This window comes from Pyrus communis, chromosome 2 (assembly GCF_963583255.1).
Source record: "Pyrus communis chromosome 2, drPyrComm1.1, whole genome shotgun sequence".
Classification (NCBI taxonomy): domain Eukaryota; kingdom Viridiplantae; phylum Streptophyta; class Magnoliopsida; order Rosales; family Rosaceae; genus Pyrus; species Pyrus communis.
In genome coordinates, this window is record NC_084804.1 from 33,514,484 (window position 1) to 33,540,234 (window position 25,751).

Consider the following 25,751-nt stretch of genomic DNA (forward strand, 5'->3'; position numbering starts at 1 on the left):
CCCTTGACTTTTGACGCATTCTTAAACCCTCAACCACCAATAAATACATCCGAATACCTAACTAGATCCAAGTTGTATATGGGGTGAACTTTGATAATTGTCCATGCACATGAGTGACTATCAACTGTAGTCAGTGCCGAAGTCAAAAAATCAGATTAGAAGGAGCATTTAAGCCATATAAAGAAATTAGTCTTTAAAATATAATTAATGGAAGAAAATTAAAGGTGTTGTTTTTGTATTGGCATGGAAAGTTTTAATCAAACAAAAATGGTGCAGCTTTAAAATTTAAAATCATGACTTAAAATTACATCTTGCTCTAGGCTGTATACGCTAATGAGCCACAGGCTCATTTTTGTAAAAGCTTACAGAGAGTACATACAAAAGGTTGAAATTTCAGAATAGGCCTGGGTCGTCACTGGTCTCTATGTGGCTCCGCCACTAGCTGTAGATATGTGTGGACTCTATTGCAGAAGGGTGCAGGAACCTAAATGCTATTGCAGAATCCATAGCCATCAACAACTGATTGTCACTCACACACATGTGGACGCCTATTGGAAACCGAAAACGCAAAAATAGGAAGATAAGTTAAGAATCTATAATCACATTAATTCCAAATCAGAAAGTTAGAAACAGTTCATATCACGGTAACCCTACATTTCATGTACACAATTCTAAATTGCAGAACTAATACATTAGAATTCACTGGGGGACGGCATTGGTAGCTACTCAAAATGACTGCCTACGACTCTTTTGCAGAGCGATACAGCACGGAAGTGAAAGTCCTCTTACGCAGATGAGAATCAAGTTGAACGAGCACCGGGAGATCCATTGGAAGAACATGTCGGCGAGTTTGTTTTGTTCTCTTTAGCTACAACGTCGGCTACAAAGATACTACCAGAGTCACACCATCCACCTAGAAGATCCCGATTTTGGCACTGCAATAGCACATCAAAGTTTGAGAATTTTATTGGAAATTATAGGCAAAGCTGTTTTTTTGTTTAATTGATCGGATCCTATCACTCCTAGGTCAGTTGGATAAAATCATCCTTGGCTTCCTATTGTAGAAGAAAGATAATCGTAGATTAACTCGACATTCGTAATTAGCTTTCAATAGAACAAATTTCCAGAAATCCCAGAAACCTCCGAACCTTTACATTCGTAAGGAGTTTTCAATAGAACAAATTTCCGGTTTTGATTCAAGGAACACAATTAAAATTCTATGTGTGAGGAAAGAATGTATTCAAGGCGTGCAAATCATTAGAAAGTAATACCTTGCTAAAACCAAGCCAGTTTGAGTCTCCTCTAAATGAAGATAACTTTCTGCTATCTTTCCACTGTCCACATAAGACCTGCAAACAAAGTCGTAGGTTGCCGCAATGAGAATTCAGAGTAACAAGTCAGCTATTAGAAAGATTTCCAAATGATGGATAAAAGAAAACCAGGTGCAGAAGAGGGCCAAAGTAACTTATGTCGCGCTTCTTTTAAAAATTTATAAGCAATTGGGACAGATGAAAATAAAGCTTCTCAAATTCTGAACCCTCTTGAGTGTTTTATGGGTCATCTTAGAAAGCAACAATGAGGACTTCGATCTTAGTTGTCTTTGCTTTCGGGATATTAATATTTCAGTACGTATAAAACTAAGTTTGCCTTTCAAAACAACATAAATGCCTTCAACCAATTCTAAAAAAAATAAATTAAACTTTCATGTCAGTCTCGTCAGACGGTTTAGGGTGATCATTAAATTACCAAAGCTTAGCAAAAATCATTCACCTGAAAATGAAGTTACCATGTAAACAAAGGAACATTAAAAAGAAATTGCAATAACCTCATAGTCAACACCTTGTACGTAGATGTAGTTGGAGTCAACTGAAGAGAAAGCAAGCCCAGTTATCTGCAAAAAAAAATTAATAAAACAACAGAAATTTGGTCGCTTTTGAACAAAGTGCAAGTTCGTTATATTTAAAAGTGAAAGTCCACTATTAAAATAAAGGACAAACGATTAGCAAATTAAGACTAAAAGAAAGAACGAAGCACAGATTTCTATTGTTGCACAATCCATACAATAGGTCGCAAAAGTTGAGGGAAAAAGTTAAAAATAAATAAATGCACTGTGGGCTCATACACAAAGACAATGCATCATATGTTAAAACACATAACTGACCTCATATTTGGAGCAGTGCACCCATCTTGATAATGATGACCATCTACATGAAATTAACACATACCATATATCCGGTTTCAGTTCTGACTCTGAGTTCTCAGTTTTGCAGAGTGTAAAAGAAGAGTCGAAACGAAAAACTAAAGTTCAATTATTTTCCTTAGCTTCTGAATACCTACTGGAGCCTAAGGAAAGCATAAATCGTAAATCAACAAGAATCATGGACAACCAAAGATGACTAGAATAACCTGGATATTATTGAACCAAATGGTACCCACCTGCGAGGATCGTAGATTGTCACTGTACGATCAGCTCCGCCGACTGCAACATTCCCAGTTGAAGAACAGCACACAGCATAAAAGGCATCACCAAGGGAACCACATATTCGTTGTAGACAGCCACCATTTTCTTTCATTCTCAAGTCCCATATAGTCAGCTACAGTTATCCCAATAGATGCAGCAAGCAATTCAAGCATACTGAATAATAAAGTCCATGAAACCATTCGAAAACCTAAAAGGTATAAAAACACAAAAGTTTTACCTGGGAACCTTCTGTGATTGCTAATATAGAACCCTCATTTCCATAATGCGAACTTGTTATGAAGTTTAATGATGACGGATACCAAAGTCTGTAAAATGGCTATGTTAACATAAAGGTCTGGAAATATATTTTTTTACATAAAATTAATGCAACAAAGTTGACTGAAAGCTCTATAAGGATCTTCGGTAATGGATATAAGTTTTCTGTGTAGCTGCATAACCTAGGTTGAATATATTGGTGATCAGTCAGCCATTACGGTGAAATGAAAATCATAGGCAAAGTGCACAAAGAAAATCACATACGCACTCTGAACACATATCTCATGAACTAGTCATATACAATTGATAGCTCTTTTCATCACAAAGCATTTAAACAAACTATAATAGAAAATAAATATTGACTAAAAGAGGGGCTTGTCCTTTGATTCTCTATTTTCTTTTGTTCATCCTGGAATAATATGCAGTAGTAAATTGAAGGAACGTGGTGGTTCCAGAAACAACCAGAGGTGACAACATTTTACATTTCAAAACATTCCACAGGAATGGAACTTAGAGATATCAATGGAAGCAATTTCAGCATTTAGTATAACCATCTCAACGGATACTGAGAATTAAAGATTGATGAAAAGCACAAATGAAAAAACAAATGCACACACGCCAGAACATGGTGTTTTGAATGTCCCAGTTGAATCGATTTGTTCTAAACACAAGTGTCACAATTATATGGAATTTAATTTCTTTCAAATATAGACAGTGATGGATTTCAACTAGAAATAATAAATAACTATTCAGGAACCACATGTAACACTTACGTACACAATGTCCTGACATGAATATCCTGGTCATAGACATCAATGGTTTTGCAGAAGCTACGCGCAACGGCTGCCTGGAAAAGAGATGAGGCATATATATAGAGAAATATAAGTAGGAAAAACTAATCGGAGAACAAATCATAGTCTCCCAACTATTTGGGTTAAATGTTTACAAAGGAAAGGATACAGCAAGCACATCTGTCCTATTTTTCATTCTTATTAACAGGAAAGACGTCTCCATGTGACTTATAAATTTTCCTTGCACCTTTTATTGATCATGTAAAAATTTTAGTCGTGTGAACTTAATTGTATCTTATAAACTCAGCTTCTCTGAATAACACTTTGGCCTACAAGGCTAAATGTGTTTATTTAATTTTACTTCAATACTGTAATGATTTCAATATGTAATTCTAAGATATTAAAGATACTGGAAGTCTGACAAAAAGAAATTAGATAAAAGAGATAAAAGAAAAAGTCCCAATGGAAAAGTTTAAGAAAATGAAAGGTTTTTTTTACTGACAGATGAGAAACCAGTACATACTAGAAAACAAGGCATCGTTTAAAAATTACTCTTAAATCTGAATTATCTATTATCTGTTGATTATAAATGTGAAACAAATAAAACACAAGAATATAGAATTAACAGAAGCAGAGTTGAAGATAACTAAAGTAATTGTCAATAATGAATCCAGACAACTTAATACTATTCATAACATGGTTCAGCTTTGGTATTTTTGGCTGATTGCTCACAAATGAAACGGCGTTTTGAAACACAACGCAAAAATTCAGATTAAGTGTCAAAAGTAAAAGTAATCACTCAGTACCGTAGACCACTGTGCTGGACTGAAGGAAAGCCCTGCCCAACCACTTTCTCCAATGCCACAATCACGAGGCAATACTGAATAAGTAAGCCGCTCTACATGTGAGAATTTAATAGGTTAATTCTACAATTAGTAAGCCAAACACAAAATGAAACAAAAACCATAATATGCACATAGTTGAAACCCTTCACATAATTCAATTGGTGATGTAATATTCTACCTCACTTTCATATTAAAATGATGCAGCAAATGCATCGAATCAAGATACAAAGAGAGAAAAAAACTGATTAATTTGGCAAATTTTGATTGTTAATAACTTTGTAATGACCATTGGGCATTTTGTATACTAGCTTCTTGCACACGCTCTATGATTGCAGGGCTATCTCGATCTCAAGATCATAAAGCATATAAATGGGTAGTGACTCTTTTTTTCTTATTTTCATGGCAGGTCCTTCTTCCCTTAAATTATGCATTAGTTGCTCAACCGTGGTTATTCATCGCAAGTTCTTTTCCATTGCTAATATTCTTAAAGAGTAGATTAGGCGGTTGCTCAAATTAGGAAAGTTCAGTTAGTCTTCATGAAAAAGAAGCTTTATGCCTCTATCTTTTGATCCAATTGGTTGAGGGAAAACATGAATTGGCATGGGGCAATCGGGAACTTGCAAGGACACTGCAGTGCAAGGATTGAATATAAAGAAAGCTCCTTTCTGGGCCTTAATGCAGACCAAACCACTACAGGAACTAAACATTTTGATCCAATTAAGGTTGGAGGCGCTCTTCTCTCAATTGTAAAGCCACTATGATTGTGTTTCTCTCCAGTACCCAAAGCTGTGTACACAAAATGAAAAGAAAAAGGAACCTCTACATAGCACGTTCTCTCTCTCTCTCTCTCTCTCTCTCTCTCTCTCTCTCTCTCTCTCTCTCTCTACACACACACACACACACACAAAATGAAAAGAAAAAGGAACCTCTACATGGCACGTTAAATCATCTCCCAGGAAGGCCATCAACTTCACTTTTCTCTCTTTAAAAGCATATATTCCCAAATCCCCACAACAAGGGTAGAACCACAAATCAAAACTAAATGAGAAATTGTACCTTCACCAGTAGTATCTAGTTTTGATACAATAAGGTGACCATAAGAATCCACAGTTCCCAACATTGAATATTCATTGCCTGCATTTTGACAAGATAACAAATGATAAGAAATTAGGGAAATTTCCAAAACCCATATTCTGAAATGATATTTGCACATTTTCTCTAGAATACATTATCTGAAGAATAATGCAAGAGACAGCACATTTATACCACATTAGTGCACCATCTCATGTGGCAAGTGATGCATACAACCAACATCCAATAAGATAAGTTCATTAATTGACGTGACATGCACACATAACTTGCCACAACAGATGGTACACAAATGTGGTATAAAAAGGTGGTCTCCCTAGCATTTTCCTAATCTGAAGCTAATTCCTGATCTAAGTTTGATATTCAATTTTAGAAAAAGGTACACATCATTCCTGCTTTTTCATGAAAAGGGTCTAAATCCTAAAATAATAAAACAAAATGTTACTCTTACTCTTCAATTGGAACAACAAAAAGTATACAATACCCTTAAAAAATAGAGGTCAAAGAAGAGGTATAAGCAACAGCACTATGCACCCTCTATTTTCCCCCGCTTATCCAAAATCTAACAATGATGGTATGGACAATCAATACAGAACGTGAGCCTAACCTAACAAGAAAAAAAATATACCTCAGTGCAACAATCACTTACTCTCTGTTTCAGCAAGCACCATACTCTGAATTTCTGAACGATGAGGGCAGCGGTTAACCATAAAGGAATCCATAACCTTCAAGGATCAGAGGAATTATTACATAACTAACACAGAATATACTGATTACTGAATAGCCATGCTTCAATTCATGAAATTGCATACCTCCCTGAGTACAGGAATCAGAAGGCCTTCTTTCCCTTCACCGACCAGAGACTCTTCCAATGGAATCTTAAATGAAACAAAAAGAACAATATTAAGAAAGCTTCTAGCTTAACCACCATACACTTTGACTAGTAACATATGATCAAATTATGTCATACCTAAAATTCGGAACACGTTGTATTAATATTTGTTAGTGTTTTTATCAGCAACTTTGTTTCTCTACCATGGCAAGTTCCAACCCCGACTGATCTCAAACAAACATTTCGCAGTTGAACTGGGATATCACACTCACGGTTCTTCGAAATTTTACAAATTTACATATCTAACTTTAGGCATGCCTTTCAGATTTAGTATCTAGAAACAATCAAAAGTACCGAAATCACAGTCCCGCAAATTGGCATACATTTACCAAACTTTCAAAGATACTAGAAACTAGAAGGTTAAAAAATAGTCAAATTATGGCTTGTGAGATATAATACCTGAAGCTTATAAATTTGGCAGCCGGAGGCGATGTAGACCCAACACGAGGAGCAGTCCTCGGCAACCTGACAGAAATTAGAACAATTATAATAAATAAATAAATAAATACAAAGGGAGAGAAAAAGAGAGGACATCGGAAAGAGGTAGGGTTAGGGTTAGGGTTTGGGAGAGTACGCACATGGAGAGCGAGGCGAGTGGACTGGAGGCTACCAGGAGAAGGATTCTCTATGAGAGAGGACGGCACTACTGCCTTGCTCAGACTCTTCGCCACTAGCATCTTTCCTCGATCAAATTGAGAAGATAGGGTTTTGGATTTTGGGGTTTAGGGTTTTTCGGAATTTAATAAGATGGCGCGAATTCTGTTAACGGCTACAGAAATTGCGAAAGAGGGAGGGTCTCAACGTTTAGCGGGGTGGCTTTATATCACAGTGTAATGTCTATTTTCCCAAGTTAATGATATTGTCTTCCTTTAAAAAAAAAGTATTACGGTTTAATAATACTTTTTTTACTCATTCACAATTTAATCGATTCACATGAATGATGAATTTCATACCAAATTATTATTTAATCCATATATAAAGACATAAAAACATAAATAATAAAAGAATGTATTGTGTGTCAACGTCATTGTTTTGATGAGACAGCTCCAGGCACTGTGAGTTCAGTGCAGTAGACCACTGTTCTAAAACCGGGCATTGGCTAGACGGGTGGCTATGCGGTTTCATTGTTTAATTTTTTTTAGGATAAATTAGGTTCTCGTCCCTCATTTTTCCTTCTCATTAATTGAAACCTTATTTATTTTTTTATTTTTAATCAAGGTCCTTTGACTAATTTTCATGTCATTATTTGAATATTAAAATTATTTACAAGTCATCATTTGTCAATTTTAAAAATGAAAAATTTATTAATCTATTTCTAATTTGTACCCTTTTTGTAATTTCCACCAATATTCTTTTTAGTTTTAATTTGTAACCATAATTTTGAATTTTAATATGTACCCATTTTTTATTTAATTTGTACCTATATTTTTTTTTTGTTTATTTTTTTTTAAATTAAGTTAAAGGGTTTTATAGGTAACTTCACCAAAAAATAATCGAGATTATGAGTTAGTGAATTTTCGAATTTGATTCTGTTGTTTTTTTTTTTTTTTAATTTTTTATTTATCTTTGATACATTAGTCTATGATGATGGCAACGCCATGATGACTTAAGTTTTAAGTTTTCCAAATTCTCAATTCAAGTGTAGTTATTTTTTAAAGTGTAAATAAGTACTTATTTATATGTTTATATAAGAAATTGAATTAAATCCGTCTAAACACTAGGTCTCAACCTCTACCTGATTAGTGCGTAATGTCTTTTAGATGCAGAGGGTGTATTGTGCGTGTCTTCGTTCTCGGCTTCTCCACCTTTGAAACGCGGGGTATGAACCGGACCATGAACGACTTGTACTTCGATGTCGTTTGGGATAGCGCACATGCCATGCATGTACTACTTGTAAAGTTGCTTTGCTATTTTCAAACAAAAAAAAAAATTCTATTTAAACGCGGGGTATGAGCTCGAACCGCAAAAACTCTATTTAAACAAAAATAATTCATGGAGTCCGTTTCACGAAAAGAAGCTCTCAAGGTGATGACATTGAGTATTTTTTGGTTGCAGCTACACCGTAACTTCTTACCATGTTAAAGAAAAGTCAGATACCATTCAAAGTGATATTGATTTCAAGGAGTAAATAATGTTTGAGTCATATTTTAGAAAGGCTTCGTAATCGAATCATAATCACTATATATTAGAAAATTATTAATTTATGTATTACGTGAGACTTATATAATTTTTTTTATAATGTATTAACTTCAAAATTTAACGATGTGTTAATTGGCACGTTATTTCCAAGTCGGGCTGACAAAAAATATTCTTTAGCCGAGGTTATTAGTTTAGCAGGTATTATAAATTATCGACGGTTAGCTTTGGTTGAGTTTGAGTTTGAATAATAATCTCTAAGCAAGCATGTGCACCTTAGCATTCAACTTGACCGGCTCGTTTACAAAAACAACTTGCATAAAACAGGTTCATCTTTAAGTGATGTCTCGGTCCAAAAAGACAATTCCGTATAAAGAAATATTTACTCATAGCCTAGTATTACTAGACCGAGACACTACAATGACAATCAACTCGTTCCATGTCCATCCTCCTCATTTACACTCATAATTTGATTTACCAACAAACTTAAGAAAAAAAAAATTTAAGAACCTTTCCCCTAACAAAATCCAGGAAGTCCTCCATCCAACGGCTCCTGTACCCTCATACAACAGATCAACCTTGAAATCATGGGATGCAAAACAGCTCATCCAGGATGCATCCATTACCTCTACACCTTACAGTGAAATACATACATGCCTCTGTTTATCCTTCATCCAACTAATTTGCTTCTTCAGATACTGCCCCCGTCTCCGTCCTCAAATATTCCATCCATGCAAGGAGATGAAGTCGGAACATAGACTTCTAAAACTCTCTGTCCATTGGCACCGTCTTCAGTAGCTTGGTGAGGTCATAGGACTTGAAATCTTTCCCATAACATAAACCCAGATCTAGCGGAGTTCTGCCGTCCTGAAACACACGGAGCAGCGTTAATCACTTTAACAGAAACAACAGAAAGAAAAAAAATCCTTGCTTTGTCTCTACTATGGGTCCCTGCTTTCTATATAGTAAACGTTACCTTATTTCTTCTGCTCTTATCTGCACCATTGACTAACAAAATTTTCACAATGTCTCTGTTTCTACTTTGAACAGCAACATGCAACGGAGTCCATCCATCCTGAAATACATTATACGATGTTGTTAACAAGCTGAGAAACGAAAATAAAAAGGATTAACTGGGTATAGGCATTGGGAAATTTAAACAATAAAAAACAACACTCACATTATCTGCAATATTGACATCAACTTTATATTTCATCAATAACTTGACAATCCGCTTGGTGCCTACATGTACTGCGTAATGAAGCGGCGTAGCACCATCCTATAGACGATAAAGACAAAAACTCATTGTTCGCCTAAAGAAAAATGGATCAGGAGAGATATTAAAGAAAATCTTATCCTTACCCTGTCTCTGACATGAGGACTTGCACCTTTTCTTAGCAGATGACTAATTACAGCTTCCTTTTTGGCTATGATTGCAGTATGAAGAGCAGTTGTACCATCCTGTTTCACCAAATTATTGGAGGTTTACTAATCCGGGTACAATGCTACCAAATTGGAGACAGATATGGTGATTCAATTACAGATAAAACTCGCCTTATCAACAACGTCAATATCTAAACCATCTGCAAGTAGCTTGTCCATGAAAGTTACCATCCCTGACAGTGCAAGAGTATGTATCGGGTTCCATTTTTCCTGAGTAATGAAAGTACGAAACACAATAAATGAATGTCGAAAGACAGGCCAGTCTCTTATTGCAAATACGACTTCCTATTTACAGTTGTGAGCTCGTAATGCTATAGAGACTAAGAAATAGTTCAGTTGCTCCATCTAGATTTTATTAGTAAATTGTACTATAGGAGATAGGTAATAGCAGGACCAGACTTCTATAAACTAACTTCAGGACATTTTTACATAAGAAGAAAGAATTACCGTTGATATTTTCTTGATGTTGGGAGCCGCATGCTTTTGCAAAATTGCTATTTCTTCTTGCCCCAAGAGCTGTTCAACTTCTGCAACACGAATGACAGATATTAGATGTTTACCAGGAAATGAGATCCCAAAAAGTGGTATTACATTACATTGAAGAAGAAAACAGCTAAACTGGTCTTTGAAGATCTACATGGCCGGGAAATTATAACAGCCAGAAGAGTTGAGTAATCTTTAATAAAGCAACAGGTTTGCAAATATTGCAAGCTAACATGTTAGAAGTTAAACGTTCTCTTGCGAGACAGTTGGGCCTGCCATTTTTGTCAAAATATCAATTGGAACACACCATGCCACTCTCTACAAATAGAACATTCCCCATTAAGGGCCTGCTTGCCGTTTGGGATTGATTCTAGATGACCTAAAAGCAATTGATGACAACCAAAAGTGCTCTTGACGATGCGCTTCGAGGGTCATAGAAGTGCAAAGCACTTCCAAATGTGTTTCTAATAACAGCGCTTATGAAGCAAAAGTGCTTGTTTTAAACTTTTAGAACATCCATTGAAGTGAACAAATAAATATGAACATAGAGAATTAGGGGCACCAGAGCATAACCTTTTACAAGATCCTCTTCATACTTGTTTGTTGTGGACTTATCAACAGCAACAGCAGCAGCATCAGTAGCAGTAGCTGGAACACCTTTTCCCTCTTCTTCCTCCCATTCACTTTGGAAACCCAATTCTTCTTCTTCTTCTTCTTCATCCTCCTCATCTTCGCTGCCGCTGCCATCGTCGGGTGCTTCCCAAGTTCCCACCTGGGTCCGAAACGAAGCAGTCGGGCTCAACGACCTGACCGAAAAAGTCCTCAGCTTTGAGTGCCTCTGAGCGCCATGGAACCTAAAGCTTCCACTCCTTGTACTAAACGCTGTCAAGACGCCGGCTTTATTAAAAATTGCAAAAGGGTTGTAATCTCTGGGGATGGAAATTGAATTTAGACCCGACAATGCGGAAATTGAAACCGTGCCCATTTGGACTTGGACTTGGCGGGTTCTTCAAAATTTCACAAAATCCTTCTGCTTGAACTTGGCGGCCGGGTAATCGAACCAGAAGGTCCAGGAATGCGACTGCAGCGCTATTCCTTTTGGCCGCTTCGCCAACACGGAATCTTGGTCGCCTACGATCACTCCTTCTTCGAGCTCGTCGTCGTCCTCCCTCGGCGCAGGGTTCGCCACGTTCTTCACAGTGCTGTCGATAACGGGCGGGAGAGAGAGAGTTCCGGAGAGGGGCGAGTAGAGGGAGATTGAATGCAGGGAAGATAAAATTCCTTGTGGGTCCCAGGCTCCCAGCGAACCCAAAATAATCCAATATAATCTCCCAAAATTGTGAAATATGAAATACTCTTACACAGTCACCAACCTTTGATCAAAATCTAAATTTTTAGCTTAAAAAATTAAAATTTTAACTCATAAATAGTTTTTCTACTTTAATTTTTTAATTCAAAATTATTAAAGAATGAATTTAAAATTAATTTTTAAAGTAACTTATTTTTTTAAAATAAATTAAGTAAACTATCATAAATTAATTTAACCTAAAAATATTTAAATTCAGATAAATATTGAAAAATCATTAAATCGACACCATAAAACTCGTAAAACACTACGAAAGAATATGAAACTCATGAATTTTTTTTAATAATTATTTTAGCTGTTATCTTTAAATTTGGACAGATTTGATCATCTTAAATCTTAACCATTGGATTCAATAAATTTATAAATATATAAAAAAAAAAATACACATATACGATGAACCAACTCATTAGCTTAGCTAAATTTAGCCTGAAAATAAGTTATAATTTAAAAGATAAGGCTTAAAACCTAAAGGTTGAGCCTCAGGTTTGGAGTAGGTCTTAGAACCTAAAGTCTTTAAATTTCCTTAGGAATTTTATTTACGGTTCTAAAGTCTTTAAATTTCCTTAGGAATTTTATTTGTACTCCAAATTTTGTTTTGCTTACGCCCACGTATCAACAAGTACAATAAGAAACTGAGGAGGCATTTTGTGTCTTTCTTAAAATCGTCAAGGTACGTGACCTAGCTGCAGATATGCATGTTTGGAGTAGGTCTTAGAACCTAAAGCCTTTAAATTTCCTTAGAAATTTTATTTGTACTCCAAATTTTGTTCTGCTTGCGCCCACGTATCAAAGGGTACAATAAGAAACTGAGGCGGCATTTTGTGTCTTTCTTAAAATCGTCGAAGTATGTGGCCCAGCTGCAGATATGCATACAACAAACGAACAAAGACTTAGACAATCACTCAAACGATAGTCAACCAGAACAACAAACGAACGAGGCAATCACTCATACGATAGTCAACCAGAACAAAACAAAAATGATGTTTTGAGCCCTCAGACCACACGCGCAGCAGGTAGAGAAATTATCGTATTATACAAAAGAAGCAAACAATGAGACAAAGCACAACATTACTGATTACTTTCTATCACAAAAAAATACTGATTATTCAAGGTTTCTCGGTTTGCGAGGGTCGGGGGGACATCTGCAAATAGGCTGTTTCCACAACCCGTGACCTTTGGTCACAAAGGAGCAACCTTTCCCTTGCGCCCCTATCAATATTAAGGCCGAAGGAAAATTAAAGGTAGACAAAATATTTATTTATATATATGAATACTGATAGAAAGAGACGAACCATTTGGCAACATACCTCAAGCATGAAAACTAATAAACAGTCATTTACACAACACCGCTTGGGTAGTAAAAGTAGACGAAAAATAGCCCTCGGATCTTATTATATCCTGAATCCAAATTCAAGGATGCTGAGCTTTCATTTTCATTTACAGGCACATCCTGAATGACAGCAGCAGCAGCAGCAGCAGCAACAACAACAACAACAACAACAAACCCCACCACCATAAAGAGCAGATGGCTACTCTTAACGGTAGAATTATAGGAAGTGAAGATGCTCATAATGAAAATCAAAAGAACGCCCAAGAACATGATTCTGAATCATTGGGCAAAATGCGAAAGGCTGTACTACGGCATATATGCAAGAAGAACCACTGAATAATTTCCCACTTGTTGCACAAACCAAGTGAAAAGAAAAACAAACCCACAAATACTCTGAGATTGTCATTGTAAAGATAACCGCATCACTGACAACGTAACTATTTTCAGTTGACTGAGGTCTCACAATGATTATTGAATTAGCATTGCAAGGGCACCTTAGAGAGCAATGGATTGTATCATTATATGGGTAAAACATCTAACAATAATCCACCGAACCACTACAAAATTGAGTTTTCCATATTAGGCAAATAAGCTAGATTAGAAAACATGGTAAATCCCAGAAAAAGAAAAATCTAAGAAAGAAGCACACACAAAAGACAGAGCAGATCTCATCCTTAGCACACCATTGCTAATTCAAAGTCTCAGATGCTCACATCTTGAAAAATAACTTGACTACACATTTGCATTATGATGAAGATTATTTCAATGAATAAAGATAATAAAAACATCAAATGTACCTGAAGCACAGTATAATTGTATGAAATCTAATGCAAAGGGATTACAGCTGTGGTAATATATAGCTTCAAGAATGCATTTCCATCAACATCTCAGAGCCCGGTGCTTAAATCATTACTCCCCACAACCACGTAGCAATGAACACCACACATCCACTGCAAATGAAAAAAAATATTACACTCAGAACTATGGCACTCTAAACAACTGGCCACAAATACATACCATACCATCATCAGACCAATTTGACATCAAATGCCAAACCCCCAGTAAAGGAAAATAGAGGTGTTTATGAAAAAACATTTAAGAAATAAAGTAGGATAGCCAATCAGTCGAAAATAAATAGCATAACAATGAATGTAACGAAAGCTGAGACCCAAATGAATAAGCAAGGCTCGAACTGATTGCGCAAATTTGAATCACATTTAGGGTCAAATTCTATTTGGTTGCATATCTGAACATTAAATGGTGAATGTAATAAGTAAATGCATATACATCATATATATGCACGTATATGTGCGTGTGAGAGAAAGATAAATTGAAAACAATACAACAGAAAAAAAATACATTATTAGCAATCACTATCGAACAAAAACAACTAAAAATTCAATAAAAATTTCTCCGAGAAAAGATATCTATAGAAATAACTAGAGAGAGAGAGAGAGAGAGAGAGAGAGAGAGAGAGAGAGAGAGAGAGAGGATGGTTTTGTTGATGATGTCAACAACTAGTCCAGCAAAAATGATAGAAAAGGCTCCTAATTACAATCCACAGAGACTGAACATAGACTTATCGAGAATATGGTTAGTATTTGATGACTAGTACAGCAAAAATGATTGAAAAGGCTCCTAATTACAATCCACAGAAACTGAATATAGACTTATCGAGAATATGGTTAGTATTTTATCTGACTCGTTTAGAAACAAACAATCGAGCTTGAAATCATCTGTTTTCAGTGCATCACTGTTTATTCACGAATTACATAAGCTAGTGTTCCATATATATAAAGGGTGGTGCCATCCACACACCCCTTTTTACCTCTAACACACCCCTCTCAATTTCTGGCCATCAAAACAAATGAATTGTAGAAGATCAAATGACAGAAATTAACAACAGGTGTGTGGAAGGTACAAATTCTTGTAGTTTTACTGTTTGCATGTTGTCAAATAAAATTTTCCAGACAAGCATGTGTTGTCTGTAATGATGTTTTAATTATCTTACAATTGTGAAATTGCGTGAAAACCTAAGACCATAGTTTCTCAACAACTAACAACAAACATTTGCAACATGAAAATTCACCAACACTTTGGTGTAAAAGGAAAAGAGAAAGAACCTCACCTGCAAAAGTTGATTTTTCTTTCTCTAATTAGCATGCAGTAACAATAGGACTTGAACTCCAGGATTCGTTCTGTTGGACTAAGAATACCAAACAGTCCAAGTTTTCTTAGTTGATGGTGTTGAGTCTTCAATCGAATAAAGGCTCCTTGACAAGAAGATTAACTTTTTCGTTTAAAAATTTGAGTACATCTTCTCTTCCTTCTTTTATCAGCAACTGCCTTAATCTCCCAAAAGTCACACCTGCTGGCCGAATCCCCTTCTCTATCATCTCTTCCAGTAAGACACAAGCCTTTGAAGCATTTCCCTTCTCACAAAATCCATTTATAAGGACCGAATATGTGTGCATGCTTGGGACAAACTGCTTCAACTTCATGTACTTCCAGACTTTATGAGCCATCTTCAACTCATCTCTCTCACAAAACATCTTTATCATCATTGTATACGTATCTGCATCTGGCTCACATACTTTGATCATTTTGCGGAAGACACTAAATGCCTCCTCAGTTTCTTCACGGTCAATCAAACTATTTAAAATGATATTGCAAGTCCTCGAATTGGGAGTAACGCCTTTGGAATTCATATCGTTTAAGACCCTATAGACGTTCTTGAACTTGTTAGCCTTACAAAAAGCGCCGATCAAGGCATTGTACACAACCACATCAGCCCTTATTCCATTCCTTTCCATCTCCAAGAATGCAGCAACAGCATCTTCAATCCTGTTTTCAACCCCATACGTATGCACCAAAACACTATAAATAAAAGACGTCGGTGTACAACCACCATCATCCATGCCCCGAACAATATCAATAGCTTCATCCACCCTCCCTGCCTTGCAAAGAACATCAACCATGATACCATAAGTCACTATATCAGGATTGCAACCCGCATCAATCATTTCTCTGAACACCTCCCTCGCTTTAGGCAAATTCGGATCCTTCCCCCATCCGCCGATCAATATACTATAGGTCTTTGAGTCTGGCTCAAACCGATCCTTCATTTTATCAAAAACCTCCTGAGCCTTCCTCACATTCTTGGACTTACACAGAGCACTCAGCAGGCCATTGAACGCTGCTAAATTCGGAGCACAATCATACTTCTCCATAACATTAAATGTATAAAGTGCTTCCTCAACCTTCTGTGCCCTAGCATACTTCCTCATAATGATTCCAAACGTCTCCATATTCTGAATCCTCTTCGCCCTCATCGAGTTCACAAGATCCCACATGATCTGGTACTGCCTGATCTTGGCCAAAGATTCAATCATAGCATGGTAGGCCTTAACACTATGCGAATAATTTCGCTGCGTTGCCGCCCACCCAAAGAACCGGTATGCAACCATACCGGCATTGTTGAATCTCATGAGAACTTCCTCTACCATTTCGGGTGAAATTCGAATCCCGGTTTGGTCAAGGGCGGTATCAAGAGCAAGTGTTGGGCAGGACATCATGATTTTGCAAATTCTTTTTGTTGGGTCGGAAAATTGCCTCATGGGTTCTGTTGAACAGTAATTCCGGGTCAATTTCATCAACCCAAAACCTAATCTTTCCCCACATTTTTGCAATTTTATTGCCATGTTTTTGGGAATCCGATTGAAAAATCAAGTCACCTGGATCATTTGAAATCTAAAGTTAGTGAAATCAAACATCATTTAACTATTCAAATAGGGAACTGTTATTAGCACTCCAAAAATCTCATTCTACACTCCTATAAGTGTCTTTATTCTTTATAAGTATAGAAAATTTGGAGTGCAAAATGAGATTTTTGGAGTGCTAATAACAATTCCCATCAAATAGTGGGAATACATTAACAAATTAGGACCAACAAATTTAATTTTTGAAAATTGAAAATAAATTAAGAAAAATAATAAGACTTTTTGAAATTTCCTGCAATTCGATGTGTTCTAATATCTTCCAATAAATTAACCAAAGGAAACAGAAATTCTAGAGAGAGAGAGGTGAAGCAAACGTACTCATACCAATACCCACCAACCAATTCTATTCATTGACAGCCAAATTCCATAACAGAAATACTACCATGCTTGCTTAAATAACATTACTTAGACCGCAAACATCCACACTGATACATATCAAAGCATCCCAAAGATCTAAGGAAACCCCTTCTAGCAATTATTCAATGTTGGGTGTTAAATTAACACATGTATGTAGAAATAGACACAAACAATTCTCCTAATCAACTTGGAGGGAACCCCATGAAATATGACTCATAATAATCAGGAATAATTGGGGAACCTCCAAAATCCCAGTAACACGAAAAGACTAATAGGACAACAGGAAATTAAGAAACAAATGCCACGCCAGATTGAACACAAGATTTTCAAGGCTAACTACTTGGAAATCTCACTAATCCTGGCAGCATTCCTCATTGCTAAATTAATCAAGGTGGCTACAGCCTACATAAGAGACGCAAGTAACCGAAATCGACGCAAACACCCCAAAACATTCATTACAAACAGAATTACAGAAGATATAGGAAAACATTGCAGTCACTAAGAAAATGCAGGAAAACAATAGAGACCAAAATATCGAACTTTAACGAAAATCCCTAGTTTCCAATATCTATGTTTGCAATTGGTACGAAACCAATATCTATTTCCTTTACCAAAAATTGCCAAATTTGTTTTATCACAAACTACAGCAAGCACATAACAAACGCAAAAAATTCCATCTTTTCTTAGTTCTCCTACCAACCAAACAAAATTAAACCCAAAAAAATGGAGGAAACGAAAGGGAATTAACCTCCAGAACTCCTCGCGGGTAGGGAAGGTGTAGAACGGCGACCATCTCTCCTTATTCGAGCTCGTCGTCGTCCTCCCTCGGCTTAGGGTTAGCCTTGGTCTTCACGGAGCTGTCGAGAACTGGAGGGAGAGAGGGAGAGAGGTCTGGACAGTGGTGCGTAGGCCAGGGAGCCCAAAATAATCCTAGAATTCCCCAGAAACGGACTATCTTTGATAACAAAAAAAAAATTTTGTCACACCCCCTTTCAATTTTGTCTGTCAACAAATTAAAGAAATTTAATAACAAAAAAATTAACAAAGGCATGTGCAGAGAAAAATAGGTGTAAAAATATCACTTTCTTCTTCATTTATCTTGGACAATCCTTCGTAGAATTATCATGGAGAATCCTTGTTGGTATCAAAATTAATATTATAATATTCTAAGATTTTTTTTTTTTAACAAATGATATTATCTTCACTAGAAGAAGGGGGTAGGTTTGGCCTTACAATGAGCTAACAATGATATGATTCAAACTCGCATTTGACGAGAATCGAACCTAAGACCTCTCATTTACAAGTGAATAGGAATATTACTCGACCGTATTACTAAGTGACATGATTTTTAAGAATTATTTTGGAAATCTTTGGTATGACATTATTTGTCTTTCTAACGTTCCTTATTAGGCTTTTGGTAGCATGTTATTAGGGTTTTTTTTTGTTTAAAGGAATAAGATTTCAAATGATAGAAAAGTTTAAAGATAGAAATTAGTTAGTAATTGTACATTTAATTTCATTGCCTTGTCTCCTTGCCTTGAGCAGAAAAACTTGAAGAAGGTGTAGTCAGAAACTTAAGTTTTCTTGATGGTTGACACGTGTAGAGGGAATGCGAGCCTAATCAATTTAATAAGGGCATTCTTGTCAATTGCAAACAAAAATGTACATGTTAGCATTTTTAGAATTATTTTTTGTTCCACAAATGCTCAACACTTGTACCACGCTTATAAGGTGCATGAAATATAAGAATCCTAAGTTAGTGGTGTAGCCAAAAGTTGATTCCTTGACTGTATTAGATTCTACGCTCTGATTTGTAGCGAAATTCTTCTAGGAGATAGAGTCCAACTGCCTTTCAAAATTATTTAACTCTAACTTAAATATATGATTAAACAAACTTAGAGAACAATTATTTTTCAAACAAGAAAGAGAGAAAATTAGAGGAAATTGTTCCCCTCCTCCAATTTCCTTCTTTGTTTGCCCTGTGAAGAGTTGATTATCGTTGATGCTTCTGCCACTGCCCTAAGGTATCTGTGGGGTAGGTTGTCACCACTGGAGCCTCGCCTACTGTTGACATCAAACCATATTAGTACGGCTCATGAGTTGCATTATGACATGTCAAAAAGCATCCAAGCTTTGCTTTATGTCGACAATAAGCGAGGCTATATAAGACTGCCTATGCACCTTGTCAATGACATGTCACAACACGTTCAAACCTTCTTATGACATGTCATGATAGCACCGCAAATATGCCAAATGCGCACAATGTCCATACCAAAACATGTCAAGTTCCATTTCAACTGAAATAGGAAGTGTCTCGGACGGTCTCAGACGGCCCCTGATGGAGTGGCTAGGTAGTCCATGGTCACGTTGTGACTTGTTAACGCGACTACGTACTTCATCGCTAATGTCCCAAACACCATTCAATACGTACTTCATAGCTAATGTCCCAAACACCATTCAATACTGTGACAGTTAAAACCTGACGTCCCAAGTTGAATTGACAAAGGTTTCATGTCCGGTTGCTCAAGAGTTGGCCGCGTTGTAAGCTAGGCGATAGTTTAGCCCGAAACATGTGAACTCTTATTTTTATCGAATTTCCTCGCACAATAAACTCCCCATTGTGTATAGCTTGTGAGTTCTTGATGCCTTGTGGCTTCTGGTCCACAATTTTTTGTCTTAATGGTGGTTATAAGCTTATGACATTCACAATGCATCATCTTTCTTTTCCTCTTTAAATACTAGTACCAGTGCCAAACTTCTTATCCCAATTTATAAGATTCATATTGATATAGTGCCCAAGTCGTGTGATGCTCAACTTCCCCATCTAGTTGAAGAAATCCCCCTCTCCAAACGATAGTACTCAAAAAAGAGATTCAAACTGATATAATCGTGGGTTTTTTTTTTTTTTTTTTTTTTTTGATAATGATATAATAGTTTTTCATTTATTCATATTTGGGCACATTCTGAATCTTATTTATTCACGTCAAATAAGAAGTTGCAATATCACTTAGAATTTTGTGTCTCCACCATTTTCTCATTATTGATCCCTAACTTAAATTCTTGGTGTCTATTCCTCAGATAAACTGGAACAAAAATGATCAAAGAATAACAAGCTTGGGAGAGGAAGAAAACGAAAAAACAGAGCGAGGGAGATGTAAATCCAACATCATCGAGATTCTCTTCTATAGTTCGGTTGTCGTATGAGGCCTGAAAAAATGAAACAAAAACAACAATTCAACATTAGCATTCGATCATATTCTCTACAATTGTCAGCCTACTGATGTTTTCATGCTTCAAGTCGAAGGATTAGGTCAAAGGGAGATTCATGGGAGGGAAATGGCAAGCAATGCAACTGAATCACAAGTCTCTCCATTGTTGGAGCATTATTAGAAAATATGAAAATAACACAAGAATTCTAATGATAATAATCATAAAGAAAATCACAACATAAATAGTCTACATGATTAATATAAACAACTGGAGATAAAGTTAGAAAAAACTGACAAACTTGGAGATTGAGGCTTGCATAAATGCAATGTCCTAAAGACAGAATTTTGCCCCTACTCTTGTGCTTGTAGTTCGGTAGGTGTCCATTTCCCAGGATTCAACAATCTATAATCTGAAGTCAAAGCACTTCAATCTTCAAACTCTGACGAACTTTATATATTCCATAGTCTCAAGACACGACTTAGAATTTGACACTCAAAACATGAGAGAAACAAAGTGGGGAAACCCTATTTCTCAAGAGTAAAAATTAACTCTAATTTTCTATCTTAATGATGATGGTTTCATGAGTTTATATAGCACCCAAGTACTTCTTGTTAAATAGATGTAATTTTTCATCTATAAGTATACATCATTTGCTAAGGGAATGCACCTAAATAACATAACCTTTCTAAGAAATATGGTTAACACTATTTTTCATTCAATTATTAAAATTATATATTACAATATTTTATATTATAATATATAATTTCCAACAACCCCCCACATGAATGAAAAATCAGGAAGAATTTGAGAGTACAGGAGGACAAGAGATGCATCGGGAGAGGTGTCTTTTGAACTTGAACCTACTCTAGTGAATTCTTATCGGGTTTACTTGGTGACGCAGTGGATGTACTTGGTGACGCAGTGGATGTGGAAAATCTTGAATTTTTCACCGTAGCAGTAAATCGAGACAATAAGCAACACATGTCACTAATCCTAATATATTACGGTTCATACGGTTGTGTTCATTTTGGTCCTGAACAAATCTTGGATTCATGAGAGCTTTAGAGAATTTAGCCATCTCATTCTCATAGAAGCGACCTACTTCTACTCTCACATAGGTGATCACTGATTAAGAATAGTTTGCTATATTCCTCTTATTTATAAGATATCACTGTCATTAAGTATAAATTAAAAACCTTTAAACTTCTGCAGACAACACACTTCTTCCATCATAGGAATGAGGTATATAGTGTGTTAACTTTTTTGAATCATGCCCAACCAGTTTGCCTATTGAACTCAGACCATGAGATCTCCAATCAACTAAGTTAGGTTTCCGCTCGACTGATTCATTAGTTATGTTGGCTTTAGCCTCATTCCCCTCAATGATCAATTTACTCTCTAATCTAACCTTTAATAATTGGATCCACTACTAGGTTGACTATTTTTAAAGGAAAACTAATGAAAAGGGTTTGAAAACTTTGAGTTTTAATCAAAATGACAAAAATGTGTTGTAAGTGAATAGTACCAGGAGTGACTTTTTAGAATAAAAATGTCATTTTCGTTAAAAGTGAATAGTATCAAAAGTTTTTCGTTAAAACTCCATTTTTCTTAATGGCGTGCACAATCTATCTAATGAAATTATATTTCATATGAGAGAAGTTGTTTCTCAATTTCAAGTCCTCAAAAGTACATATATGTTGGGACTTTTGAAAGTAATTTACTAACACTAGGAAGTAGACTTCCCCCATATTTAAGGTATTTAAAGAAAGATCTCTAAAGCTTTCAGCACCTTAAAATTGTATATTATCACGTTTAGGTGGCAAATTCTTTTATTCTTTCTTATTAAGTAAATACCATTATATCTTAATGATATTTAAACAACCCCACAATTCTCTCATAATTGTGATTGCTTTAAGGTTGTTAAAGCACTTCTTTGGACCTTAGCCTCTTCTATTTATTAATTCAATCGTCATTTTATTAAGACGAAAGTAACTCATCCATAATGAGTTCAAGCTCCATGATTTGAATATGGTATTGTGTATTGTTATCACAAACGCGTTCTTACCATGAACAACCATGATATAACAAACTCATTGGTAGTCCTTGCTTACCAAATAAGCAACGTCGCGTCTTCTGCAAATGTACAAAAGACATGTAGAAGACCCCCACACTCTCAGTGTCTTATTCTTTTCAAATGAATTGGCAATTGGCTTCATCCATGGCTAACACGATCACTGCGCGCAAGATTCTGTATGATGCTTTTCATAATAGTAATTAATTGCCTTCTTTGCTAGTACCAATTAACAGCCTGAAATTGTTTCTTTTTAGTGTAACACAAATCTCTAATAGACAATATTATCTTCTTGTAATAGCATCATTTAGATGACAACATTAATTATATCCATTTTGTGCAAATGGAACACTAAATCAAAACACCGCTTCAAACAATATTGTAGTTGCTTTAATTTGTTCATGTCTCTTCATTTTACCAACTACTATTGGTAATTGTTTGGCATGGAATTCTTGTCCAAAACACCTAAGCAATTCTCAGGTTTTGATCTTGGCAAGCAACTTGCAAACCCATCAAGAACCCTGAGCAGTTTCTAAGGTCCTTCATCAACGCAAATATGTCTTACATATAAATATTTATAGGAACTTCTCATTTATAGATCATACGGATAGTAAACTAATTTAGAAAACCATAGGTTCTTCTCCACATTTTAATAGCGATGTCTCTCTTTCCAGAAGAAGGAATTGGAAACACCGATAATTCGTTATTTAAATTAAACTGCATATATGTATAACTGATCGACATATATTTTACAAAAAACATGCATGTATCCTAGAATCAGACTTGTTCTAGATTAATGCATAAATTATAACTTTATAATCCTAGATTATAATGCATGATTCTCGTGGCCTATGTATATGCATGCCAAGTCAATTAACAATTCATGGACAATTCTACACGTATCTCTTATGGAGTGAAGTGTCAAATTTTCAAGGACGCCAAAAAAGATGTTGAGACACCTCCTTTGTTTGAATCAAATCATTCAATCCAAAAGGCATGAATCAAAATCCAAAAATATCCATTCTATTTTTACTTTTATCTTCATCAATATATATATATATATATATATATATATATATATATGAAGTCTCGCAATTAGATATCTTCTGTCAATCATTAGTACTTAAGAATGTGGCAATCTTTCATTTACGCTACCATGGAATACAACGAAAGGTCATACTTTCATAACGATCATCATGTACAATGATTTGAAGATCTCCAACTTGTTTGACGATTTTTTTTCTTTTTCTCTCCATTGTTTTACGTATACTGCATATACGTCTTACATCCCATAATCTTTCAATACATATTTTCTAACAATTGCATATAAATTTCTGTCTTTAGATTGCTTTATGCAAGCCTTAATCTCCAAGTTTGTCAGTCTTATCTGTGTGGTGCTTATATTACTACGCAATGCAATGGAGTAGGTCAAGCACCACAGTTGAGGAATGTTAGAATCCAACTCCACTTCTTTCTCAATTGCACATGAACTTGTATTACAGAGAAGACTATTACGACTATTACAACATCAACTACTCTTTTTCTCTCTAAGCTGCCTGCCCATTTATACAACATATACTATTAATATGATGCCGACACGTGGCATCCTAATAGGGAAAACCTCAAGCTTGAGCATTAAAGCTTCCAAACAAAATTCCTTACCAACAACTTGTGAGTCTGTTTAAGTAGAGGAGTAAAGATAGTGCAAAATTTCTTTATATCACCCATCACATCATCATATTTGGTATGGGGATCAACAGTCGGTTTGGCTGAATACGTCTAAGATCAGTTTGGAGACTTGGCCGAGTCGGATATCGGTGCGAGGGCGTGGGTCAAGTCTTGGCCGCGGGCTTAACTACGAGGACTAAGATATGATTTTTACTACCTACAAAAGTAGGAATAAAAACATTCAAAATACTTGCAAGAATATAAGAATGTTGTTGTATAGATGCTCGAACAACCCCTAAAACATAGGTCTCTTCTTCCAATTAGGAAACTAAATAATAATAAAATAGTTTAGAAAATAAAGTCCTATAGGAGAATCTGTCAGGTAACTGTACAGCCACGTTTTAGTCTCAGATATACTCCAAATCCGGCCCATAATAGCTTGTTTTGAAGATCAGGACATTCTGAACACATCTTCAGAAGGCCATGAACCTATTCGAAGTCATCTTGGGCTCCAAAAACGCAATTCAAGCCCAAAACGTCACTATTTCAGCACTGCACATCGCTCCTTTATTTTATTGCCAGAAAATAATCTCTTGGTGGAAAAATCTGATATATACAATCAAGCCAAGTGACTCACGAATATCTTCCAACTGGAATTACTCCAAAATTCGTCCATTTGACCACATTTTGCTCCAGAGGAATTCAAAAGTTCTATATTGGAAATACAATTCAAAGTATCAAAATTCTTCCAAAATATTAACCAAAATATACTAAGAATAGGGTTAAATATATAATATAAAATCTACTCATCAGCCGACTAGCTCGCGTGGTTCGGGCTTAGGAGGCATGGGCTCTCTAGGTTGGACCAGTGTGGGAAGGTCCTGGTCCTGGGATGCAGCTCTTGTTGATGCTGTTCTCATGGTCTAGCTTGCTCAACCTAGGCATGCGAGCCTAAGGCAGCTGTTGTAGCACCTGTTGTTGTTACTGCAACGACATCGAATGTGGTTAGCGGAGGTGGTAACTACCCATCCTTCGTGTCCTATCGTGTAGATGGTGAAACGGGGCTGGGGTTGGGGCCGCTTCGTTGGCTATGTTCTTTAGTTCATGTCCTGGTACATAGGGAGTACTGTTTGTCATGATTTCGGAATTTCCAACAATTCTTCCTTTGTCTAGAGCGCACAAATAATTTTTTTAAAGGATTTGAAGATTGGGTGCGCTAGAAAAACTCTATAAAGGTAGAAATTTAGAAAAGAATTGTGAGAGCTTCTTTGAGAATTAAATCAACCTCTCAATGAAAGCACCAAACTTGTGGTAGCAAAAATTATGTCTTTGACAAAATTCTTATTACAATACAAATTAAACACATTTGGTTGACGCTAGAACCATGCAACCTGAGAGAAGGGGTTTGACCAATGAACATTTCCTAAGTCAATTTATCTTAAAAGAGAGTGAGATTAGGGTTGAGTTGTACTTCAACGTACTTGAGAAGTGTGTGGATTGAGTATTTATAGGAGCATGGATGGTCACATGTGTAGGGTTTTCATAACATGTGAT

General features: G+C 36.0%; 3 protein-coding genes across 5 annotated transcripts; all 3 read right to left on the reverse strand.

The window, feature by feature from the left end:
• Positions 1 to 218: 218 nt before the first annotated feature.
• On the reverse strand, positions 219 to 7,128 carry LOC137726427 (uncharacterized). 3 transcript variants are annotated; one of them, XR_011067632.1, is made up of 14 exons: positions 6,933 to 7,128; positions 6,754 to 6,819; positions 6,275 to 6,340; positions 6,112 to 6,187; positions 5,430 to 5,507; positions 4,335 to 4,426; positions 3,511 to 3,584; positions 2,700 to 2,787; positions 2,437 to 2,594; positions 2,162 to 2,204; positions 1,826 to 1,891; positions 1,272 to 1,349; positions 692 to 935; positions 219 to 548 (listed from the first exon to the last, which is right to left on the reverse strand). XR_011067632.1 is itself a non-coding variant. In XM_068465356.1 (14 exons), exons 1-13 carry the CDS (start codon positions 7,029 to 7,031, stop codon positions 801 to 803), a joined length of 1,119 nt encoding a protein of 372 aa, XP_068321457.1. In that variant the 5' UTR covers positions 7,032 to 7,128; the 3' UTR covers positions 219 to 548; positions 790 to 800. The 3 variants fall into 3 exon arrangements, 2 of the variants coding, with proteins under 2 accessions (XP_068321457.1, XP_068321456.1); XM_068465356.1 differs by having other exon boundaries at positions 790 to 935; XM_068465355.1 differs by lacking the exon at positions 219 to 548 and having other exon boundaries at positions 575 to 935.
• A 1,643-nt stretch (positions 7,129 to 8,771) lies between these two features.
• On the reverse strand, positions 8,772 to 11,655 carry LOC137726791 (ankyrin repeat domain-containing protein EMB506, chloroplastic-like). The gene is made up of 7 exons (XM_068465751.1): positions 10,990 to 11,655; positions 10,381 to 10,460; positions 10,045 to 10,143; positions 9,853 to 9,951; positions 9,671 to 9,769; positions 9,467 to 9,565; positions 8,772 to 9,357 (listed from the first exon to the last, which is right to left on the reverse strand). Exons 1-7 carry the CDS (start codon positions 11,399 to 11,401, stop codon positions 9,253 to 9,255), a joined length of 993 nt encoding a protein of 330 aa, XP_068321852.1. The 5' UTR covers positions 11,402 to 11,655; the 3' UTR covers positions 8,772 to 9,252.
• A 1,781-nt stretch (positions 11,656 to 13,436) lies between these two features.
• On the reverse strand, positions 13,437 to 18,205 carry LOC137726233 (pentatricopeptide repeat-containing protein At1g77360, mitochondrial-like). The gene is made up of 3 exons (XM_068465125.1): positions 17,997 to 18,205; positions 15,241 to 16,846; positions 13,437 to 14,062 (listed from the first exon to the last, which is right to left on the reverse strand). Exon 2 carries the CDS (start codon positions 16,811 to 16,813, stop codon positions 15,368 to 15,370), a length of 1,446 nt encoding a protein of 481 aa, XP_068321226.1. The 5' UTR covers positions 16,814 to 16,846; positions 17,997 to 18,205; the 3' UTR covers positions 13,437 to 14,062; positions 15,241 to 15,367.
• Positions 18,206 to 25,751: the final 7,546 nt, after the last annotated feature.